General features: G+C 40.3%; 1 protein-coding gene across 1 annotated transcript; it reads left to right on the forward strand.

Moving 5' to 3' along the window:
• Nucleotides 1-244: 244 nt before the first annotated feature.
• Nucleotides 245-22,855, forward strand: amn1 (antagonist of mitotic exit network 1 homolog). The gene is made up of 4 exons (XM_082539068.1): nucleotides 245-533; nucleotides 17,178-21,286; nucleotides 21,913-21,963; nucleotides 22,065-22,855. The coding sequence occupies exons 2-4, from the start codon at nucleotides 17,224-17,226 to the stop codon at nucleotides 22,175-22,177; spliced, it is 4,227 nt and encodes a 1,408-aa protein (XP_082395194.1). The 5' UTR covers nucleotides 245-533; nucleotides 17,178-17,223; the 3' UTR covers nucleotides 22,178-22,855.
• The last annotated feature ends 233 nt before the right edge of the window (nucleotides 22,856-23,088 follow it).

Consider the following 23,088-nt stretch of genomic DNA (forward strand, 5'->3'; position numbering starts at 1 on the left):
TAACTAATTATTGTGGAAAATCACTAAATATATCATAAATCACTACAATCATGCTCTCCCCTACATAAACTGCCTTTATAGGTTAAAAGTATGGGTACGGGTATAATACTGGCCCTGTATTTGGTATGGGCTCCAAAATCTTAATTTTGGCACAGCACTGTTGCTGGGACTGCATCGACTTTCCGAGTGGGAAAGATTCAAATTCCGACTGGGAACTCGAACATTCGTACTTCCTCTGGGCGAAGATGAGTCGTGGTCCTGTTTTGTGAAGCCACACGTGTTCGTCGGGGTCCGCCTCCTTCGATGACGTCTCCGACCCGCCGACACTCATAAGCAGAGGGCGTTAGCGCGAGGTGAAAGAGTTGAATCTCCATGGCGTTTAACCAACCCCAAGAGAAGGACTAAAACTTTCCCTTATTAAACCCGGATGTGATATGGATGAAATCACGCCACTTCCACAAAGAGAAGCTGTTTTATCCAAGAGGATGCGGACTATTTGAAACCGCTGCGGCTCAGCCAGAATTCGTGAAAAAGTAAGTTTCTCAGTTGCTCAAATACTCAAGTACAGTACAGATGTTGTGTAGTGTACGCTGCCTGCACACATGAGTGAAGCTGTGGATGAGCATAATAGACTACATTAAATTTTAATATTAACATCCGACGTTACTGATCAGCGTTAAAACCGGATGTTACTGAGTTTTACGATTTTAAGAAAGAGTAAAGCACAAATGTAAGCCTTGCATTGAAAATAAAGGCACAACCTTTTTAAGCGTCGGGAGAGCCGCCAGTTTAGCTGGAGGGCTACATTCAGCAGCGTTATGTACCTAAAATGTAAAGTCGGCTGACTGTCTGAATATACTGCATCCAGCGTCGCGTTAACGTTTCGCTAATGCTGGGCTTACACTGTGCGATTTTTTTTTCTTTTTTTCAGTCGCGTTATTCAGCTTCTGCTCAAACTGCACGATTGACTCGCAGGGGTTAGAAGTTGGTAGGTCACGATGCAGGTCTCACACTATACTATGCTCGGATGCGACCTGAGTGCTCACACTGTGCGTCCATAAAAGGAAGGTTATAACAGAATTTCTGTCGCTCGCTCTCCCTCTCTGTCTTTCACTCACACAGACACGCGCACCACCACCATCAACTTTGCTAAATTGCTAATGGAAAAACACTGATCAGGCAGCTGGGATTGAGCAGCAATGTAAATCCAACTATTTTCACGGTTGTTGTGATAATTTTGTGAAGCCACATCGAAAAGGCTCGGATGAGCTTGCCATAGTTCTACAAGTTGTGCCTCCATCGCTTGTGTCCAGATCACACGCTGCACCGCTGTGCTGCGCAGTCTTTTTCGCTGACATTTGTGTTTGCGCGTTCGCAGTGTGAGAAGCTGCGGTGACACCCTCACGACGGTCTCCAAGCGATTGGTGATCGGGAGCTGGTCGTGAGGTGTTAATCGCTTCTCGTTACCCCACGTATACTACACGATGCACGACGGACGATGAAGGCCAAAATCGGGCCGATCGCCAAAACGGTCGCACGACTCAAAAATCGGCTCAAAATGGGCCAAAAATCGCACAGTGTAAGCCCAGCATAAGGGGAGTGTCGGACCAGCTCTAACATCTCCAGCACATCCCGAAGTGTGGACTCTGGCAGCCAGTCAATGTCTGAAAATGATGTTTTATGGTCTCCGAGCCACTCTCTGATCACTGATGGCAAACCCCTGATCATTCACTATTGCTCTGTGGAGGGAAATAAATGTTGTTCGTAAGATTACATTAAAAATAAAATTCGTGTTTGCACAAGTTAACCCCAGCTACCTTTCTCAGGATATTAACTGCTAAAAATGCATTATTTTCTAACCTCTTCAGATAACCAGTCACCACAGAGCAAGAACATTTGATGATGAGGTTTGCTGTGCTTTGCCATAATTATTTTTTTTGTATTGACCTGATACCAAGTAAACACAGGCCGATACTAGTGATGTGCGATACCACTGATTTCCTTTCCGATCTGATACCAAGTAATATTGAGGGTGGTATCGGCGATACTGATCCGATACGATGCCTTGTACAAAAACGTATTTTATTTATTGTATCTCAAATTATAGTTTCATAATGATTACAGGACATCAGATTACTTGTTCTTATCACTTAATAATGCAGAATTCATCATACAGAAATAAAAAAAACCTGAAGTCGTGAGCTATTTGAACACCTTGCCTGCCTGCAGCACTAAAGGACTCCGTGAGAGACGTCTGTCTCGCCCTAGCAGCACCTGTCCCTGTCCACTCCTCCTCTTCAGTTCGCCTTAACATACGCTCGTCATATTCTGAGATATGATTTACTCTGAGGTGTTTGACAAATTTGTGGTGTTGCCACAACACCTCACTTTCTTGCCACATGTATCTCAAACCATGTCTCGGCTGTTTGTGGATGTAAAATACGTCCGCACATGACTCCAATTACGCTCAGCCACTGTGAGTGCGCAAGCCAAGGGCCTGCCACATTTATACAGCCATATTTCGCACATGACTATGAAAGGTGGACGAGGAAGTAGTTCCTTCCAATTGTAGACAACCGAATGAAATAGTTTCTTTCCACTGTGTTCCTGTTAATGGTAAACTACAAATTTACCCTAAATTACTAAAATATCGATATTTTAATGTGAGAATCGATTCTAGAACATAAATGATTGGTATCGGAGGAATCGATATTTCAGTATCGATCCGCACATCACTAGTCGATACTCCAGGTACCGTCAAAATATAAAGGCAACTTGTATATGGTGATGTTGTGTGGAGTGGGAAGGCTTGAGTGTTCTGTAGCCTTGACATGATCACTACCAACAATACTCTTTTTCCAGGGGTCCGTTCTTCGTACCTCGCTTACTACATCCAAGATCAAATGACACAGCGCGATGATTTGATCTTGGATAACTTTGAGCTCGCTATTCCGGTTCTCCGAACACACCTGTTGTTGACGATTAGTATAGCTGGATGAAGTAATGTGAGATCACTGGGTGGCTTAACAGGGGCTACGCATCGATAGTAGAAACCTTGATCGGCAACCCTTTGATTGGTCGGCGAAAATGTCGAAGGAGCGCGCTCGGTATTTTTCGGCAGCAGAGCAAGAACTCTTGATTGAGGGATTTCAGGAGTTTCAGAGTTTAATTAAAACGCAAGGGAACACTGCAAAGGCTGCAAAAGCAAGGAGAGAGGGCTGGCAGAAAGTTGCTGACAAATTAAACTCGTAAGTAATTTAATAATAATAATAATAATAATAATAATAATGGATTGGATTTATATAGTGCTTTTCAAGGCACCCAAAGCGCTTTACAATGCCACTATTCATTCACTCTCACATTCACACACTGGTGGAAGCAGCTACGGTTGTAGCCACAGCTGCCCTGGGGCAGACTGACAGAAGCGAGGCTGCCATATCGCGCCATCGGCCCCTCTGGCCAACACCAGTAGGCGGTAGGGTAAATTTATTACACTCAACAAAAATATAAACGCAACACCTTTGTTACTGCTCCCATTCCCCATGGGATTGACGTAGAGACCTAAAATTCATTCCAGATACACAATATAACCATCCCTCCCAAACAGTGGTCACAAATCAGTCCAAATGTGTGGTAGTGGGCACATCTGCTATATTGAGATAATCCATCCCACCTCACAGGTGTGCCACATCAGGATGCTGATCTGACATCATGAGTAGTGCACAGGTGTACCTCAGACTGCCCACAACAAAAGGCCACCCTGGAATGTGCAGTTTTTTGCGCTATTGGGGGTAGGGCTGCCACAAACGATTATTTTGATAGTCGACTAGTCACCGATTATTTTTGCGATTAGTCGACTTATCAGATCGTGCATCAATTGGATGTAAAACGTACAGCTTATTGCACCAGCAGCATCTGCTCTTATATAACTACCATTAGCTTACAGCTTTAAGTTTAAGGTATGTGCTGTCACCGGCTCTAGTGAGCCTTGCCCCCTGCTAGCTATCGAGCTAGTGGGTAACAGACGTCTCCGAAAACGTCGGAGCGCTTTTGAAAATATGTGGTGTCTTGATAAACTGAGCAGATATTTGAGGCTTACACAGTTACATTCTCGCCTGAAAATATGTTAAACGTTTATTTTGTGACCCAGAAAGAATAATAAGAGTAATATTAAAACTAACCAGCTGCCGCCATTGTTGAAAATTGAGCAGGGCCGCGCTATGAATTCTGGGACACTGCTTCTTCTTCTTCGGAGTTTAACGGCAGCTGGCATCCTTGAACATGCAGTGCTGCCATTTTCTGTTTCAGTCCGTTATTACACTCTTAAATACTACTACTTATTCCTGCGTCTTTTGGGATCTTACAAAGCTTCAAACAACACGTCGACTATTAAATTAGTCGTCGACAATTTTGATAGTCGACGTAATCGTGACTAGTCGACTAATCGTGGCAGCCCTAATTGGGGGTCTGGGGACCCAGAACCGGTCAGTATCTGGTGTGACCACCATTTGCCTCATGCAGTGCAACACATCGTCGCATGGAGTCTATCAGATTGTCAATTGTGGCCTGTGGAATGTTGGTCCACTCCACTTCAATGGCTGTGCGAGGTTGTTGGATATTCGTGGGAACTGGTACACGCTGTCGTATACGCCGGTCAAGCACATCCCGAACATGCTCAATGGGTGACATGTCCGGTGAGTATGCTGGCCATGCAAGAACTGGGACATTCTCAGCTGCCATCTGCCCTGAACAATGTGAACCATGATTCATCCGTGAAGCGCACACCTCTCCAACGTGCCAGACGCCATCGAATGTGAGCATTTGCCCACACAAGTCTGTTACGGCGACGAGCTGGAGTCAGGTCAAGACCCCGATGAGGACGACGGGCATGCAGTTGAGCGTCCCTGAGACGGTTTCTGACAGTTTGTGCAGAAATTGTTTGGTTGTGCAAACCAATTGTTCCAGCAGCTGTCTGGGTGGCTGGTCTCAGACGATCTTGGAGGTGAACCTGCTGGATGTGGAGGTCCTGGGCTGGTGTGGTTACACAGAATGGTAATATTTATCACTTATATTGCTTTTTAGTAGGGCTGCCACGATTTGTCGACTAGTCACGATTACGTCGACTATCAAAATCGTCGACGACTGATTTAATAGTCGACGTGTCGTTTGAAGCTTTGTAAGATCGCAAAAGACTCAGGAATAATAGCAGGATTTAAGAGTGTAATAACGGACTGAAACAGAAGATGGCAGCACAGCATGTACAAGGATGCCAGCTGCCGTTAAACCCCGAAGAAGAAGAAGCAGCTGTGTCCCAGAATTCATAGCGCGGCCCAGCTTAGTTTCCAACAATGGCGGTAGCTAGTTAGTTTTAATATTACTCTTATTATTCTTTCTGGGTCACAAAATAAACGTTTAACATATTTTCAGGCGAGAATGTAGCTGTGTAAACCTCAAATATCTGCTCAGTTTATCAGGACACCACATATTTTCAAAAGCGCTCCGACGTTTTCGGAGACGTCTGTTACCCACTAGCTCGATAGCTAGCCGGGGGCTAGGTCACTAGCGCCGTGAGAACACCGGACTCCCGGCAAATTGTTTTCAAACCCACCGCCGTCTTTCGCGAATCAGGTTAAATATATATGAGTCACTTAGATAAATTAAAAATGTTATTGTTTGGCTTTTTTTTTTAGTATTTTATTTGTTCCTGAGTAAATCGGTTTGGCTGAGATTAAAGTTATAGTTTTTACACAGCTGAATAAACGTCAAGCAGACAGCTGATTATCAGAAGTGTGAGATGCTGGAGAATATACTCCGGTGTCCTGTTATATTTTAGATAGCAAGGAGTTTATTAAACTTTACCGAAACAATCTGCAAATTTCATTAAAATTGAATAAACTATCATCTTGTCTTTATTTTTAGTTAGCACCTTAAAAGCTTAAAGCTGTAAGCTAATGATAGTTATATAAGAGCAGATGCTGCTGGTGCAATAAGCTGTAGTTTTACGTCCAGTGGATGATGATCTGATTAGTCGACTAATCGCATAAATAATCGGTGACTAGTCGACTATCAAAATAATCGTTTGTGGCAGCCCTACTTTTTAGTCTCTTGAAAAGAGACCCTGAAATAATCTGTTTGTTTATAACAGCAACCAAGAAAAGGGCAGAGCAAAAAAAGACAGGTGGTGGTCCTGCACCCCCTCGTCAACAAGTTGGTTAAGTAAATAATACCCTCACGGGAAAATTGATATCTCTCTATGAGCACACTGTCGCGCTGAGCTAAAGGATCCTGTCTATCCCGCAATATACGCTGAGTTCTGAAAACTCCCCTCATCAATCTTGCACCTTCCGCAATGGGTGGCTCGCGTATACGGACAGGACATGGCTGCGACAGACTTCCCAAATCCACCTTCGCTTTTATAGCCGTGGTCTCTCATCTTGATTACATGAAGTAATTTACTATTACTACTCTAAAATATGAATTACATCTGAAATAATCAAATACATGAAATAGAATGATTAATAGTACATTTCCCTTTTTTTAGGAAATGACCTGTATGTATCTGTATGGAATCAATAAAAGGATCAAATACTGCATTATCTTTAGTTACATTGATAATATTTATTTATGGTAAAACAGTGGTAAAATATTGCTGTTGCTTTCGTATAAATGAAGCGGACATACCTGAGTGGCCGCGATCTAATCTTGTTTACATAAAGTAAGCCTGCTCCCGAGCAGGTTTACGCTTACGGATCTGTTGCTATGACAGCAAGTCCCGGATGAGCTTCGGAGAACCGAACGATCCAGGATCACGCGAAATCGTCAACAATCAAATCCAGCTAACTTACTTAGCGAGGTACGAAGAACGGACCCCTGGTCTGTTGAATAACAGCCTGTTTAGAATCGGCTATTTACCTCTTAAGGAAGCATGTTCAGAACCTCAAATCCTACTTTATGCATACAGATTTTTTAAGGTGCCTATGTGTGCTTGTGTTTTTATAATATTAAGGATCTTGATTGATACTTTATTGTTCTCACTGGGAAATCTGACTTCAGTTCTATAAATCTGTGTCAGCTTATTTTAGGCTCTCTTTGATTCTGTTGGGTAGAGGGACAAAAGCCTTCTTTAACCCATTTAGTTTGTACTGCCACACTCTATGCCTTCTTCCTAATGGTGCCAGTGCCCAGTACAGGATGTAGGATGGATCACAAAGAATTCTGTGTTTATTTATGTGCACACTGGTCAGAAACTGGTTGAAGTACTCAAACCTTAATATACTTGTGTTCAAAAGACTCTTAGTTGTGAGATAAGTGCAACATTAATTAAATATGAGGCGGCTATTTGACCTAAAATGAAAAGTGTATTGGTATTATGCGTGTGATCTTCCTGTGTTTTAATAACCTTTACCTTAAGATATGAAATTATGATCTTGCGGTATAACTGAGCTGTATACATACCTTTTTGAAATAAACACACTAACTAATTAAAGATTAGTAAATTGTAATATTATTCACACAAATAAAATGGGTCAAGGATATTATTATATTATATTAGATTAGATTATACTTTGAATGCAAAAAACTGATGTAGGTCAACATGGATATACAAAGTGTATCTACTCCTAAAATATTCAACACACTCCTAATATGCATCTATTCTGAGAGCACCATGAGACACAATGTATGGAACAAAAGCATCATTAAACCTAAGAGCAGTAAAAACTATTCAATTTGCTTTTTATTTGCATAGTGACCTGAATCAGTGAACCCATGTTGTCCAAGTGAAGATTTCTCTTCCACGTGTATCATGAACAGTTTGTTAGTGTATATGTGTGGTTCTGGTCAATCCTCTGTACCTTTGCTAGTTCATGAGGATGGTATCATTAAAAACTGGTGGTAAGGGGGGATCCTTTGAGAATGTAAGCCAGTGCCTAGTATTATTTTACTAGTAAATAATTGTAAAAGTATGGGTGTTAATTTGCACCCATTCTTTTAATAAATGTTGACGACATCTAGCTTTGTCTTTGTTCCAATGGTTTTAGGGCCACTGGGAAATGTAGCAGGTTGTTGTGGGACCTGTTTCGCTCCGTCTCCTGGGAACACACATCTCTGTGTTATCAGTGTCTTGGCACTTCAGTGTGAGTGGGTGATGTACTGTGTTGAAGGACTCCTGATTCAAAAACTCTGGTTATCAGTTGTTTTAATTCTCATAGTTTTGTTGCACTTCACAGAGTTAAGGACCTCCAAATGTTGTCTGACAGAAGGAGCAAAAATACTGTGACATAAAATGTGTGCAGCAGTTGTTTTGTTTAGCAACCAATGTATGCTCTCAGTCATCCAAGTCATGGTAGTTGTAAGTGCTTGAGTTGAAGGCTCCTGGACTTCTTTTGAGGTTCTTGAAAATGTTTTACCTCTTAATATAAAGGCTTCTGCAGTTCTAACAGCTGATGGTGAGTCAAAGATTGTTGCAAGAGCTTGAGGGGGAGAAAAAAAGAAGACAACTGGACTTCTTTTGAGATTCTTTAGTTCTAAAACTTGCTGAAACAACAATAGCTATGTTAAAATGCAGCCAGGAGGCGTTTTTGTCTGAAAACGCTCCACGTCCACACGTTTTCAGTCGTTTTCACAGAGTTGTGCGTCCACATTGAAACAGCCGAAAATGCTTACGTTGCAGTACTGCACATGCGTGAAATGCAAGACTATTCCAACTACCTAATTTCTGTCTACCATTTATTTACTTTCTGGCTCTTTGAAACGTCGCGGAAAAATGTTGAGGAAAAGCAGAGAGTTTTTTAAACGGACTAACAATGAGGTGGACTTGTTGCTGCGAGTAACGTACAAAGTTGCAAAAGCGAGTGAGAATGAAAGAATTTGAAGAGAAGCTATCTGGAGCATGTACAAACTGATATTAATTTTTAATAGGGCTGTCAAAATTGAGAGCAAACAAAACAACTGCGCTATAATGCCCTCCGCTATCTTAGTTTAATTGGTCACATGACTGCATCACATGACTAAATTGTGTCATCGTTTTCGAAAAGGCTCCGGGTCCGCTGTCCACACTGCGACGCAGGGCTGCACGATTAATCGTTAGAAAATCTCGATTCATACTTATGTGCGATCTCATTTCCAAATGACAACGATTTAAAAAAACAAAAAAAACAAAAAAAAAAACAACAACGACGATTGTACCGCATTTTGATCCGGGACGTACTCTGCTTGAAAACAAGCGCTCACTCTTCCTGTTCAACAAATGACAAGGGCGGAGCCTTATACCACGTGATACAGAAGCTGTGCCGTGTGATGCTAAAATTAGCAGGGGAAAAAACAACGGAGAGCACGTCAGGGATGACGAGAAAGTGACAGGAGAAAATCCGTCCCGGTCAACCACCCAAACATCAATAACGGGAACCTTACACAGCGCTTCCCTATACACGTCGACCTCCCGCAGGCACAAAGAAATTACAGAGGCTATTACTTATCACCTGGCTCCCATCAACACTGTGCAAAACGAGGGATTTAGGAAAATGATCAACACCCTAGACAAACGCTACACAGTGCCGTCCCGCAACTATTTTTCTATTGTTGCACTACCTGCTCTATACACGCAGTGTCGAGCAACGGTGGAGACGGAATTTCAAGCAGTACAACATTTTGCGGCAACAACAAAACGTGAGACATTTGTTGTTTTTATGTTTATTTATTGTTTTTATGTTCAGTCTCAACTGTTACGAAGTTGATGTGCAGTTAATAAGTGCAATAAATATTTATACTGGAAAAGAAAATCGTGAGAGAATCGTGATCTCAATTCTAAGCCAAAAAATCGTGATTCTCATTTTATGCAAAATCGTGCAGCCCTACTGCGACGTGAAAACTGCGTTTTTGTCAGGGGTAGACATTTGTTCAAACACAAATAAGAGAAATAAGACACTGCAGACCGACTCAGAGAGTTTTAGAAACGTGCGCACGGGTGAATGTCTCTGAGAAGACACACACACACACACACAGAGTGCAGGCTTGGTTGCTTTATTTATAGGAGAAAGTAAGTTACATAGTACTTCCTCTTCTGTAAGCAGTCGGGGAGAGGTTAGACGTTAACTCAGTGCTTATCTGACCTCACACCCACTCACATACTGAAATATAACAATACAGAAGTATATCATGCTTTATCTGACATCACACATTGAAGTAAGGAATGCATCATGTTCTCTTTAACAATAAGCTTGGTTATGTTGAAATATATGAACATACAAAATATAAGGCACACTTGATTATATTGTATTATGTAGAAAATCTCGTTACAGTTTTCAAATGTATCCACTTTGTAGAGCGTTTTCAAAACGCTGCACTTTCCTTGAACGAAAACGCCGTCTCAGTGTGGACAGAAGGCCAAAACGGAGAGAGAAAAGATGCATTTTCATATGAAAACGCATTAGTGTGGACATGGTTTCAGTCTGCATGCCAACAATCCTTGAGCAAGCTACAAACCCCAAATTGGTCTCCGATGGATCCAGCTGATATCTGCAGTTATCGATCATAGCTGAATGGGGCATGTTGTATCACATGGATTAGAAACGAGCTACATAAAAACCAATCCATTTGCTATTTTAAAAATGAATGAAAATCTTAAAGTTACAAATGATAATTAATGTATTGGTACAATTAGCCCTCTGTAATAATTTAAAGATCCTTTTTTGTTTGAAGTGACAAAAGACCAGCAGTGTTCACACATTGAGGTTGAAAAAGGAAAACCTTCCTTAAATAAAGCGAAATAAAACCTTTTCTTTACTATTTTTAATCAATCTAGTCCCAGACATCTGGGCCCTATTTCAGGAAGCCAGTTTAGAAAACTCAAAGTGAAAAACAATACTCAGGGTTGAGTAACCCCGAACTGTCCAACTCGGAATATTCGGTTTCAGAAAGGCTGATAACAATTAGTTCAGTCAACGCGGAGTTGCTTTAACCCCAAGTTAAGCGCACGCACGAGGATACATAAAGCCCTGATCAGTGGAGCACAGATGAAGTGAGTCACCATGGAGACGGAGGGAAAGAAGGCGCGGTCAATGTATTTTACAGCGCTTGAGGCCGAAATTCTGATGGCAGCATATGCCGATAACATGCAAATTCCGCGGAAAAAAAGTAACACAGCCTCAGCTGCAAAAGAAAGGGAGCATGCATGGCAAAACATAGCCGACAGAGTCAATGCGTGAGTGTTAATTTAAACATTGATCTAGGGATTTCCACCCATTTAACACGTTATTTTATTATATTTTATTTTATTTTTTATTTTATACATTTGATTTTGTGATGTGATGTGAGCGCAGGTGCAACCCAACAGGCCCCAAACGTTCCTGGCAGCAAGTAAAAATGAAATATAAAAATATAGTCCAAACAGGTAAGGTGTAATTGTATTATGAGCCATAGTGCTTGGTCTGTTTGTCCTATGTCAATCAATTGCAGTTAGAGGCTACATTAATTTCCCCTCTGTAAGCACTTATTGAAATTATCTGAGCACATTACAAGTACATATTTGCTTACTCTGTATGCTCAAATGTGACCCGTTATAGCCAACAGGAAAAAAAAGCGGAGGCCCGAAAAACAGGTGGGGGTCCTCCACCACCACCACTCACAGAGGCTGAGCAGTTGGCTTCCACATTTGTGATAATGTTGGCAGCATCACATATGATCTTCACAGTGCAGAGAACACAAATTAGCATCCATTACTATAATGAAATAATTTGTTAGTTTGAAATGCTACAGGGAACTAGGTACCTGTACATTAATGCTGTGGAAAGACTTCCTGTTCACATAGTCTCCTTCATTTACTGAAGAAGCAATGATTGGAATGTGAGTGCCATCTATACAGCCAATCACGCCTGGGAACCCTGAAAATAAATGTTAAATTTAAGAAGTAGTTCAAGTATCACCACATCATGAATTAAGTTTTGTTCATCCTGATACCTGCAATTTTGTGGAATCCCTCTTTGATAAATCTTGTGGGTCTATGACCGGGGAACACCACAAACGAGTGCAGGAGACGTTTCAGTGCAACTGTAACATTCCTGACTGCCCGACAGACGGTAGCCTTGGAAACGTGCTCAGCATCACCAATATTATACAGAAAGCTCCCGTTTGCAAAAAACCGAAGTGCAATACAAATAATATGTACAGAACTGAGAGAATGTCCGCGATGTGTCACATGAGCAATATTAGGCCTGAGGATGTTATTCAAATGAATTCTAGATTGTGCTGAAAAACGGTAACGTTCACACAGAAAATCATCAGGAAATGATAAAATGTCCGAGCGCGCTCTAATCACTCTCTCCCGGCGGAGAGCTCTGCGGAGAATTTGGGCTTCAACATCTACTGGCTCTTCAAGGGAGGGGCACGCCATGTCTGACACTTCCTACAGTCAGGTTTCCGACAAAGAGGCGGAGAAGGTCAGGGTTAGTTGAAGTAAACCTGCTAGGGGGCAGGTTAGCTTCACGGAGTGTGTCGTCATAGTAACTCACTCAGAATTAATCTAAACTCACTTTGTGAAACCGAAAACCCAGAGTTTTCGTTAACTCAGGGTATACTTACTCAGAGTTTGCACTAAACCGGCTTCCTGAAATAGGGCCCTGCTGTATATGGATCAAACAAACTCAAGGTTTCTTAACATAAATTTATATTTATTTTAAAAGGTACTCTTCATATTTGTAGCTTGAGAAACCTGGAAAAAGCACCTCACCATCATGATGGAAAACTACAACCAAGAATCATAAGGATACCCGAAAGCCTTGGATTGAACATTATGTCCAAACACGAATAAACACTCTTATCTTTTTTTCAAAGCATAAAAATGCATGTTGTTACAAGATTATTTCCATTTCTATAATTGATATGTTGCTATGCTACCACATTGTACAGTTCAACCTGCTGCCCCAGCATGCAACAATTAAGCCTCTTTTTCATTAGTACAGGGGTAGGCAACCTTGTGTGCCATCTAAAATGTCCTCGGAAGTCAATGTGCCATATGATTGCATTAGCAATAAATTTAATAACGCTCTATATTAACAGTTACACACTATATAGAACCACTTTATAGAATTTGTTTGCAGATGTTGGCAGCTATCAGCGAATAGTTATCAGCTATTTTGAAACAACAAAAAAAAAAAAGACAGCAAATGGACTGTACAACAGAAAATGCAAATGCTATTTATGATCCCCTCACAACAATGATAAGAAAAATAAGGCAATATGGCATGTTGGTTAAAACAGGGATACATATGTTAATGTGATCTCTGGTCTCCCACTCAGAGACACAGGTCTCAGTGTCCAGCATTCAGACGGCTACCTGAGGACAGTCTTCATGTGAGAGAAAATCTGCTCACACAGATACGTTGAGCCAAATATAGTCAGTAAAGCCTCTGCAATGTTCTGAAGACAGTTAAACTTATTTTTAGCCAATTACAAACTGAATCTTGTAGTTGGGGTTGTTAGATACTGTCATTAAGAAGCGGCATAATTTTTTTATTTTTTTTTTTAATGCACATTCTCAGATTAATTCACCGCGTGTCGTGCCCAGGGCTGGACTGGGACAAAAATCGGCCCGGGCGTTTTGATAATTATTCAGATAATTATTTAATAAAAGCTAGACATTTTAAATGAGAATAAGAAAAAAGTATTTCTTTGTGCCCCCCTTTCCTTGTTAATGCCCTACCTGGCCCCCTGGCAACACTTTGCTAGACCCGCCCCTGCACAGTTACCAGCTGTCAGCTACACAGAAAAGCATCCTGGTGTTATTTGTCTCTCAGAAACAGTTCATAACTTCCCTTCAACTCATTCATGTCAAATTAATATTAAATAAATCGTAACAACAGCTGATCAAGCTTAAAGGTGCTGCTGTTGTTTAGCACGACATCCGCTGGTTTTCTTTCTGGTGCAAAGGGGGCGATAAACAAACAAGAGAGAAAAGCCAATCAGCTGATCATTGATCAGTTTCATGATGAGAGAAGAAGAGGCAGCTGTGCAGCGTAAACTCCAGCTTTGTGTCTTTTTCCATTGTAGCTGAAGTCCGGGACAAACTGTTCCTTTTCAGCTCAATACGAAACGCGTAATATTTTCTCTGAATACGAGACGATTCTGTTTTTTATGGGACTGTTGGCAACTCTAATAACCTTATGAGTATCGTACTGAAATGGAAAGTATTTGTACCTCTTTGCCCTTCATTATATGAACTTTGCCCTTTGGCACCCCTCCTCCGTAGTCTTCCACTGCTCTCTCTATTGTTCATCCTGGGGTTGCCCTCCTCCAGGCTTGTACCTGTGGCTTCCTGTCTGGGGGTGGGTGTTGGCAGTTCTTCTGCCCTGCACCCCAGCCCTTTGTTCATAATCCAAGACTATTTTTCTATATGTATTCTTACCTCCTAACAGTCGCCATATTATAATGTTGCAAATATTCACAAACTCTGCAGTCTCTCTAACTCCAATGTATACCAAGCAATCTATTATTATCAACAGTACTAATGGAAAAGGAGTTATAGGGGATGGCACTGGCCACAACAGGAGACGACTCTGTCCCTTCCTGTAAAGTGCAGTGGTGCTTCTAACCCAGTCCACTTTATGTCCCACTTCCTCCGTGTCTTACTCTTACCCCACTTTTCTTAGACAGTTCTTCTTTTTTTTTTTTTTTTTTTTTTACCACACCCAAACTCAACCTTGGTTCATTGCCTGTTATGTCCTTTTCTGACAGTTCCTCTTTTTACCTATGGATGGGTATCGTTTAGGTTTTATCCGATACCTGTGCCAAACCGGTACTTTTGAAACGGTGCCGGTGCTTGGCAATGGAGAATGCAAACTTTGTCCAAAAACCTCTTTATGTTTTTATTTTTAGCAGTCTTTTTTTTTTTCTTTCTTTTTTTTTTCCTGCAAAATGATAACCAAGTTAGCCTTTTCTGTCGCTACAACATACCGACAGAAAGCCTTCAGCCTTACGTCACTAGCTCTCTCATTGGAGTGAAACTCTGCTGTCTGTTCCTTGCTATCTACAATATATAACCGGATGCTGGCGTAAATTTTCGACCATCCCACACTTCTGTTTAATCAGTTTTCTGTTTGAAGTTTATTCAGCTGTGTGGAAACCCTCCCGAGGGATTAATAAAGTTTTATTTAATCTAATCTAATAACTTTAATCTCAGCCAAACCAATTTACTCATGAACAAATTAAACACTGAAAAACGCCAAACAATAACATTTTTACATTATCTAAGTGACTTATATATCATGTTTAACCTGAGTAGCAAAAGACCGCAGGGGTTTTAAAAATTATGTGCCGGGAGTTTGCTGTTCTCGCCGGCGCTGATATTTGAAGTTTACACAGCTCGCCTGAACTCGCCTGAAAATATGTTAAAAGTTTATTTTGTGATCCAGAAAGAGTAACAAGTGTAATATTAAAACTAAGTAGCTGCAGTAGTAGTAGTAGTAGTAGTAGTAGCCATTGCTGGAAACTGGAATTGGCTGGGCCAATCTGGGATGTTGTTTTTTTTTTTTTTTTTTTGTTTTTTTTTTTTTTTTTTTTTTTCTCCCCAATTTTGTTGTCTGGGTGGAAAATCGGGAGATTTTTGGGAGGGACACTGAAATTTGGGATTCTCCCGGAAAAATCGGGAGGGTTGGCATGTATGGCATACAGTAGGTCAGCAGAGGGAGAAATGTAAACTGCCACTTTAAGGGAAAAAAATTATTTGGTGTATTATTTGCAGCTTTAAACCATATGCTACAGCTTCCTTATTCTTTGCTGGAAGTGTGTAGAAACTAGGTTATGTCCTTCTCAATGTCTACATGTAGACGGGTCTGGCAAACTCCCATGTGCACTTGAATATTCTCAAGGATAATGCACTGGTCCAGCATTCTGCAGCCAGAATGAAAACTGTATTCCTCCTATATTTGGGTTTCCACTAATGTACAAACTCTCTTTTCCAGTACAATAGTATAGACCTTCCTGGAGAGGCTGAGGAGTGTCTTTCTCCCTCATAGTTGGTAGGGGTGGGGGAAAAAAATCGATACTGTGTAGTATCGTGATATTTTGTTTGCTAATAATGTATCGATACAGGGACAGCAGAAACCGATATTTTGTTACAAAAAGGTTTTTGTGCTCTGACTTCAGAGCATGTTGATCCTTTTTCTGAGCAAGAATCCTGACATTCCTTTAACTGTCCAAATGTGTTTAACTTTTTTTGGCAGCAATAAACATGACAGTTTACTTATTTTAATTTAAGACATGTTTTATTTTAAGTTTAAATAAAAAAGTTTTAATGTAAAAATTATATTTTGTTTTAATTTACTTTCAAATTCTTCAGTTGCTGAAGGGGCTACATAGTTTTCATAAATTGCATAGTTCAGAATAGCTATAATTGTACCAGATGGTTGCATTCAGTTAAGTTGGACTAGACTGTAATACAAACCGTTCAGTTTGTCAACAATAAAACTGACTGAAAATGAGAGCGAGACTGAGTGCGAGACTTTGATATTAGATAAAACGAATATTGATAAAGTTTACCTTTATGTACAGAATCTGAATATCGCAAAATATTTTTAAAAATTGCATTAATATCGTATCGTGTGTTAAGTATTGTGATAATATCGTATCGTGGGATGTATGGTGATTCCCACCTCTAATAGTTGGGGGACTGAAGGGTGTACTCCACCTTAAAAATGGGGACTACCACCTAGGGCTGCTCATTTAATCGAATTTTAATCACGATTACGATCTGGGCTTTCAACGATCATTAAAAATGACTGAGCCGATTATTAGCCCCTCCCTCGTGCTTTACTCTCGCGCTGCTCCGTGTGGCAAATCGAGCGCACCTCTCTGCATTTCGAACACGTGTCACAACAATTATATATTATATATATATATAACCTTTCTGCTCATTTATTGTGAGAGTCACCTCTCACAATATATAACTACTTATTTAATATAAGCTTTCACAACATGCCACTAATAAAAGCCACTCGCCTGACAGGTTACCAGAATTTTTTTTTTTTTTTTTTTAAATGTTGGAAGAAAACTTGTTTGTGCAAAAAGCCATGTTTGCACAAACAACTATCCTGTTTATTTATTGTACTTCTGGTCAATGCTTCTATTGCTGATAATTGGTTAGAAACTTGTTATTTTATTTATTTATTTTTTTATCCTTTTTTCAGGATCATTCCCAATTGAACCCACTACAAACCTTAACGGAGGAAGAAGATGCAGTCCTGTACATTGATGAATGGACAACACCAGCAGATTAGACAAGCCTCTCAGCCCTCGCAAGCTGCTCCTTATCATGCCCATGATGGAACAAGAAATCTGCAATCTTGGACTCCAAAACAAAGCATTCACTATCAAGCAAGAAACCTAGGAGTGCAAAATGCACACGCTGAACATTTCCCTTTGCACAATGGAGCTTATTCTAACAGACAAATGTCAAATTTGCAGACTTCTGCAGGAACTTATCAGGAGGTTTCTTCTCAGCAGAATGGTGGAGGCAATAAAAATAGTTATTTTTCTGGTATGTTATTTAACTATATTCAAAATGTATCAGCTAATAAGCAAAGTGGAAACCCATCTTTGCCAGCATCTGGATTTCAGATTCCCACTCTGCAAGACTGTGATCAGAATTCATCAACTCAGAGTCCACCTAACCAGATGAACTCAAACACTACATATCCCCAGCAAGGCATGTCCACTCATTGGAAAGAGCCACTGGTTGTTAATGAGAGACAAATGATTGGAACACAGGATAGAACTGTGACTAATATCCAACATGTCAGTGTTCAGCAGGGCATGCAACAGAATGTGAATGGAGACTTGACAAAACCCATTTCAGCGTACACTACACCAACTACCTCATTTCCACCTGAACGTGGTTTATGTACCAGCACTATGATGTCTGGCTCTGAACAGACTGTGTACCTTGTTTCGAACAATCAGGTTCAAAGACAAAGCGGCACTCAGCATGGATTCTCTCCTGTCAACTCACAGAGTTACAATATGGGAACCTCTCAGACTTCAGGAAACGGTAACATTGCAACATATCCACCATCAAGTGCACAGAATTCTTACTTTTCCAGCACCAGCCACAAAACTCAGCAACACTCGGCTCAGCACCAATTAAGAAACAACAATGGGATCAAGACTGCCACCTACAGTAACTCAAATTTTTATAAAAAGTATGAAAATATTAATTACTCTGCAGAAATGAGAGGGCGTCAGATAAAAACTTATAAACAACAGAAAGTGATCAGGCACTCATTAAGTGCAGATGGTTTAAATAATTCATGCACTCCTGGGTTTGATGGTTGTCGTCCTCCTCCACCGTACAGCTATGCAAATCACAGACAGCAGCAGTATGTCAGAACGACCACAATGGTCTCGTCTAATCAATCTAATATTCAACCTGGGACTTCGGCTACCCGTAAAAATTATAGTAACTTGAATTCCATCAAGTTATTACCCGGGCATTCTGGACAGTCTTTACCTCAAAGCACTCAAAATGTAATGTCAAGAACACAGCACGCTGTAAGTACACCCCATCAGCAAACCTGTGTACCTAACGGTTTCCACAAATCTGCTGCAGGAAATGAAAGAAGCCCAAGTAACGAAATTCATCCTAAAAAGAACTGTAGCTTAATTGAATTGTTGCTTTGTTCATCCCTGCTGCCGGAATCTGTTGACCGCAAGACACAATCATCAGTAGCAAGCAGTTTTGAGATGCTGTCATCAGTCCAGTTAAATGACAGCTCCATTCACTCATCACCTGGAAATGCCAGCACCAAAGCTATTGCTGTTGTACAACCACTGCCATCACTGGAAGGTCAGCTTCACAATGACCATGCTTCTTCTGATTCCACAGCAGGAGACTCTTTAAACAACCCTAAGGAAACTTTTGTTTTAGATACCACAGCAATTAACAAAACGCTGCCATCTTCAGAGTCAGGGACACAAAACACAGGAAAACAACCTGAACTGGATGTTAATGTTCAAAATTCAATTCCATCCCAAGAATCAGTATGCCAAAATTCTCCTGAAGACCAAAGTGGGATCCAGACACTTTCAACATCACCCGTTTCTGATCTTTCCGCACTCCCAACATCCCCATGGACATTATTGGCACTAATGAAGTTGATAAAAGATGCAGAAAAGAATCAGAAAGAGCTCAGCGATTTGAAAGAATTACACACTGCACAAAAAATTATAGACCTGTTTTGGGAGGGAAAACTTGAAACACTGCAAATGTACTCATGCAAGGTAGGCTTTCTCAAGGTTTTAGAAGTTAAAGAATTCTGCCAAAAACATTTAACAGCCAACTCTGTTGTACTGTTGCAGGTAGATGGCAATTTTGAGGAGCAAATGGAAAGCTACCATGTCCTCAAAGACAATGAAGTATTTTCAGAATTGCCTTACAAATCATCATGGTTAAATCTAAATGAGCAGTTGGATGAAATAGACAAAGAATTTGGTTTCCCATTGTCTCTGAAACATCACACTTCATTGCTTGAGAGTGATGGCCAGAAAGATCAGATGCACATCAACAACAGTGATCCTGCAATTATGAGTAAAGTGCCAAGCAAGATCTTGCCATCAACACATTTTGAACCCGTTGATTCAAATGAAGGAAAAGAAGCCACCACACTCAAACCCCCCTCCATTCAAACTCCCTCCTCTAATCAGACAGATGATGCCAGTGACCCATGTTTGTCCCTGAAAATCCAAGTTATGCCTCCAGAAGAAGCCAAACGTTACCATGAGCAAAGCGAAAATGAGATGCCACAAAGTATGGATGCAGAGAGGGTCGTAAGTAGTTCCACGGAGAGTGAGACACCTGATAATACAGAGTCCACATCGTGGGAATCAAAATTGGAAACTGTGGAAATTGGCATAAGTCAGTCGCTTTGCTGTCTTACAAAGCTGTTGAAAATGACTATAGGATCAAGTACATCTTATGATTGTAAATGCCACAGCCAGAAAGAACAAAAGTTTGGAAAAGGGTTAAAAAATACCAGTGATAGTGACGAAACAGTTGTACTAAAGCACAATAACCAGTTTGGGAAGGATCCAGTAAAGGACAAGGAGAACACTGATGATCAAGTTGTGACATTTAGTGGTTCTGAGCTTTGCAGCTTTCTTGGTCAAACCATAGATTTGACTGAAGTTGATGACCAACCTCAATTGCCTTCTGAACAAAATTCTAAGAACCACTCCAAAATAGCCAATACCAGTCATTCAGGTATTATAATTATAAGTGATGAAGATGAAGATCTCTCCAGTGGTGAAAATGAAATTCTTAGCCAGAAGACAGATCTTGCCATAAAGATGTCTGAACCTTACGATAAGTGTGGACAAGAACAACCAACGTCTACAGCATCGAGTCTGTCAGGTGCCTCAGTCAGTACTAACAAAGCTGAAACTGAAAAGTTCTGCAGCACTGAGACTGAGATTGCCATCCAGATCCTGGATCATGACAGGAGTTGTGAAGAAGCTTTAGATGTGCCAGTGTCACCTTTGGAAACCAAAGAGCAATCTCAAATCTGTGCTGAAGGTGACTTTAAAGTATCTGTCAAGCATAAAAAAATCAAAAGAAAACACAAGAGACTCGAATGGGATGATGAATTTGGTCCACCCCAAAAGGAATCAAAGAAATGCAACTTGCCTGTTGATCTTAATTTAGAAAATGCCCTTGATGATGTTTCAAAATGTGAAAAGGAGCCTGCTGTTGAAGCTGAAGCTCTCAATATAGACTCAAAAAGAACTGCAGAACTGGTGCTGTTTGGCTCAGCTCAACAAGACAAGTGTGCTTTAACTGGCAGCAGAAAAGCCCATTTCCGTTTTGTAAAGGGTGCATCTAAGGCAGCACACCTGAGGCCTCCAGAAGTTCTTACTGTCAATCTCAACCCTTTGAGTAGCAAGTCCAGTGACATGGTGTACAACAGGAATTATTCAGTAAAACAGCTAATTCATGACAAATGGTGGAGAAGTTTTCAACAGACTAAAGCTAGTCACAAAAAAACCCGTAAACATCGTTCTTACTCTGTTGCCGGGGGTATCTTGATGAAACGAGATGGAATTAAGGAATCCCGGAGTCTGAAGACGCTTGGAGAGGAGAAGAAGGATATCACCGCTGATAATAAGAGGTGTTCCTCTAAAAGTGAAAGCCAAAATGTCAAACCTTGCCAGGAGCACATAGTCTTGAGGTTCAGTGTTCTACCCAGTAACTTTGACCTCAAAGATGGATCCAGTGGCAGGAAGCAATCCACCAATCCCGTTTCAGGTAAATACCATAGATAGAGGGGGTACCGTTATTCTAATATTGCCCACAATAAAGTTGATTGGATGATGATGATGATGATGATGATTATTATTATTATTATTATTATTATTATTATTATTATTATTATTATTATTATCATTATCATCTATTGAAAAGAATGGATCACAGAAGGCTGATTTTTGGTTTATTTTGGTAAAAACTGTGATCTCTCCAGATGGTGCAGACCCATTCTTTTTGGTAAAGATCCAAATTTATGAAGCTAAAAGTATTCTTTAAAAATTTAAAATTTCAATGCTTTATTGTAATTCACGTATAACGCCTCAGTTTTGTTGTTTTTGTTTTTTTTGTTTTTTTTTTTGTTTGTTTTTTATTGCATGTTAGAAGGGTGATTGGCAAATATATTGTTGGAGTGTCCACATAAAGCAGGGACATTCAACATAAATTGACCCAGAAAAGACTAATGACATCTCTGCTCCTCGATGGGTCATAGTTGGAGTGGGATACTGGTGTCTTGCAGATTAGAGTGGTGGTAAACATGGGAACTGGAAAGTACTGTTTGTTTTTTCTTTTTCTTTGAGACGGACAACAAAATTTATTTTAAGGAAATTTTGAATCTGTCTTTCCAGAAGAGCCAGAGAAAGAGCAGAGCGCTGCTACAGCTGCTGCAAAACCGAAAGGTAGCAACTACATCTGAAGCATACATCAGTTCTTATTCTGCCTTTTTAAAAATTTTATTAATTAGGCAGTTTTTGTCTAATGGTTATTAATTACATCATAGGTAAATGGAGTTCGAGTCTGCAGAAGAATCGACCTCGACCTATTCCCAAGACCTTCAGTCTCTTCCACGAGTATCAGAAGAAATACAAGGAGCGCTCTCACTCAAAAGATTAATAATGTGAAAGATGTCTCTTCTCAGGGAATACTTTTTTTTTTTTTTTTTCCATTTAAGACATTTAGTACAAAGATTCTGACTAAAATTATGCCTTTGTGTTTTTTTCTGCAGTGTATATACAAGCAATACATTAAGGCTGTGCAACCTTTTGTTGTTTACATGTCTGTAAAAAGCATTACAGTCATGGAGCAGGTGTAGTTACTGACTTGTGGGATGTGGGAACTTGGCAGCCTTTACAAATTTGTTCAAGTGATGACATTCTGTTCGTCATTGATTATTATTGTGTCACTGCTCCTTGTCGGTTCACCACTGTACTCGCGACAGACATGAAAGGAATACATGGTATTTGCTGTCGGTGCAGTTCTGTTTAATGAGCTGAGAAGCTCTGACGATGCATGACACTGCATAGTTTGTCTTGTGTCTGTGCATCAGAGAGTGCATGCAGACTTTAGATAGTAAGTCCACATGTTCAGAGCCATGTTCAAATTAACAAGTGATATCCATGAAAGGGGGTGTAAGTCTAAAATCTTTGTTGTTGTTTTTTTGACAAAAAACTTGACTTGTAACATTTGCATTGTGAGTTTTTTACTGTTTTTCTACACTTTCAGTATTTGTACTCTAACCATTTTTTAAAAATTTTTTATTATTGTTTCTACGATTAAATTATCCATTTTTAATGTGGTTTTGTCTTTGTCTAAACTAATAGTAGGTATTATAATTGATTTATAAGCTGCAATAGTTGTTTAGCATTAAAGGGAAATGGCGTAGTTCCTGGAAATAATCTGAAACAAACCCAAATTACAGGAAGGTGAAATGCCCATTAACGGTTTTATTCTGCTCCTTGCAACGATCCTCTTTGTTGATCTTATTGTATTGTTTGATATCAAATCAAAAATGTTTATGCATGTTT

Source organism: Aulonocara stuartgranti (assembly GCF_965226115.1).
Source record: "Aulonocara stuartgranti genome assembly, chromosome: 7".
NCBI classification, from domain to species: Eukaryota; Metazoa; Chordata; class Actinopteri; order Cichliformes; family Cichlidae; genus Aulonocara; species Aulonocara stuartgranti.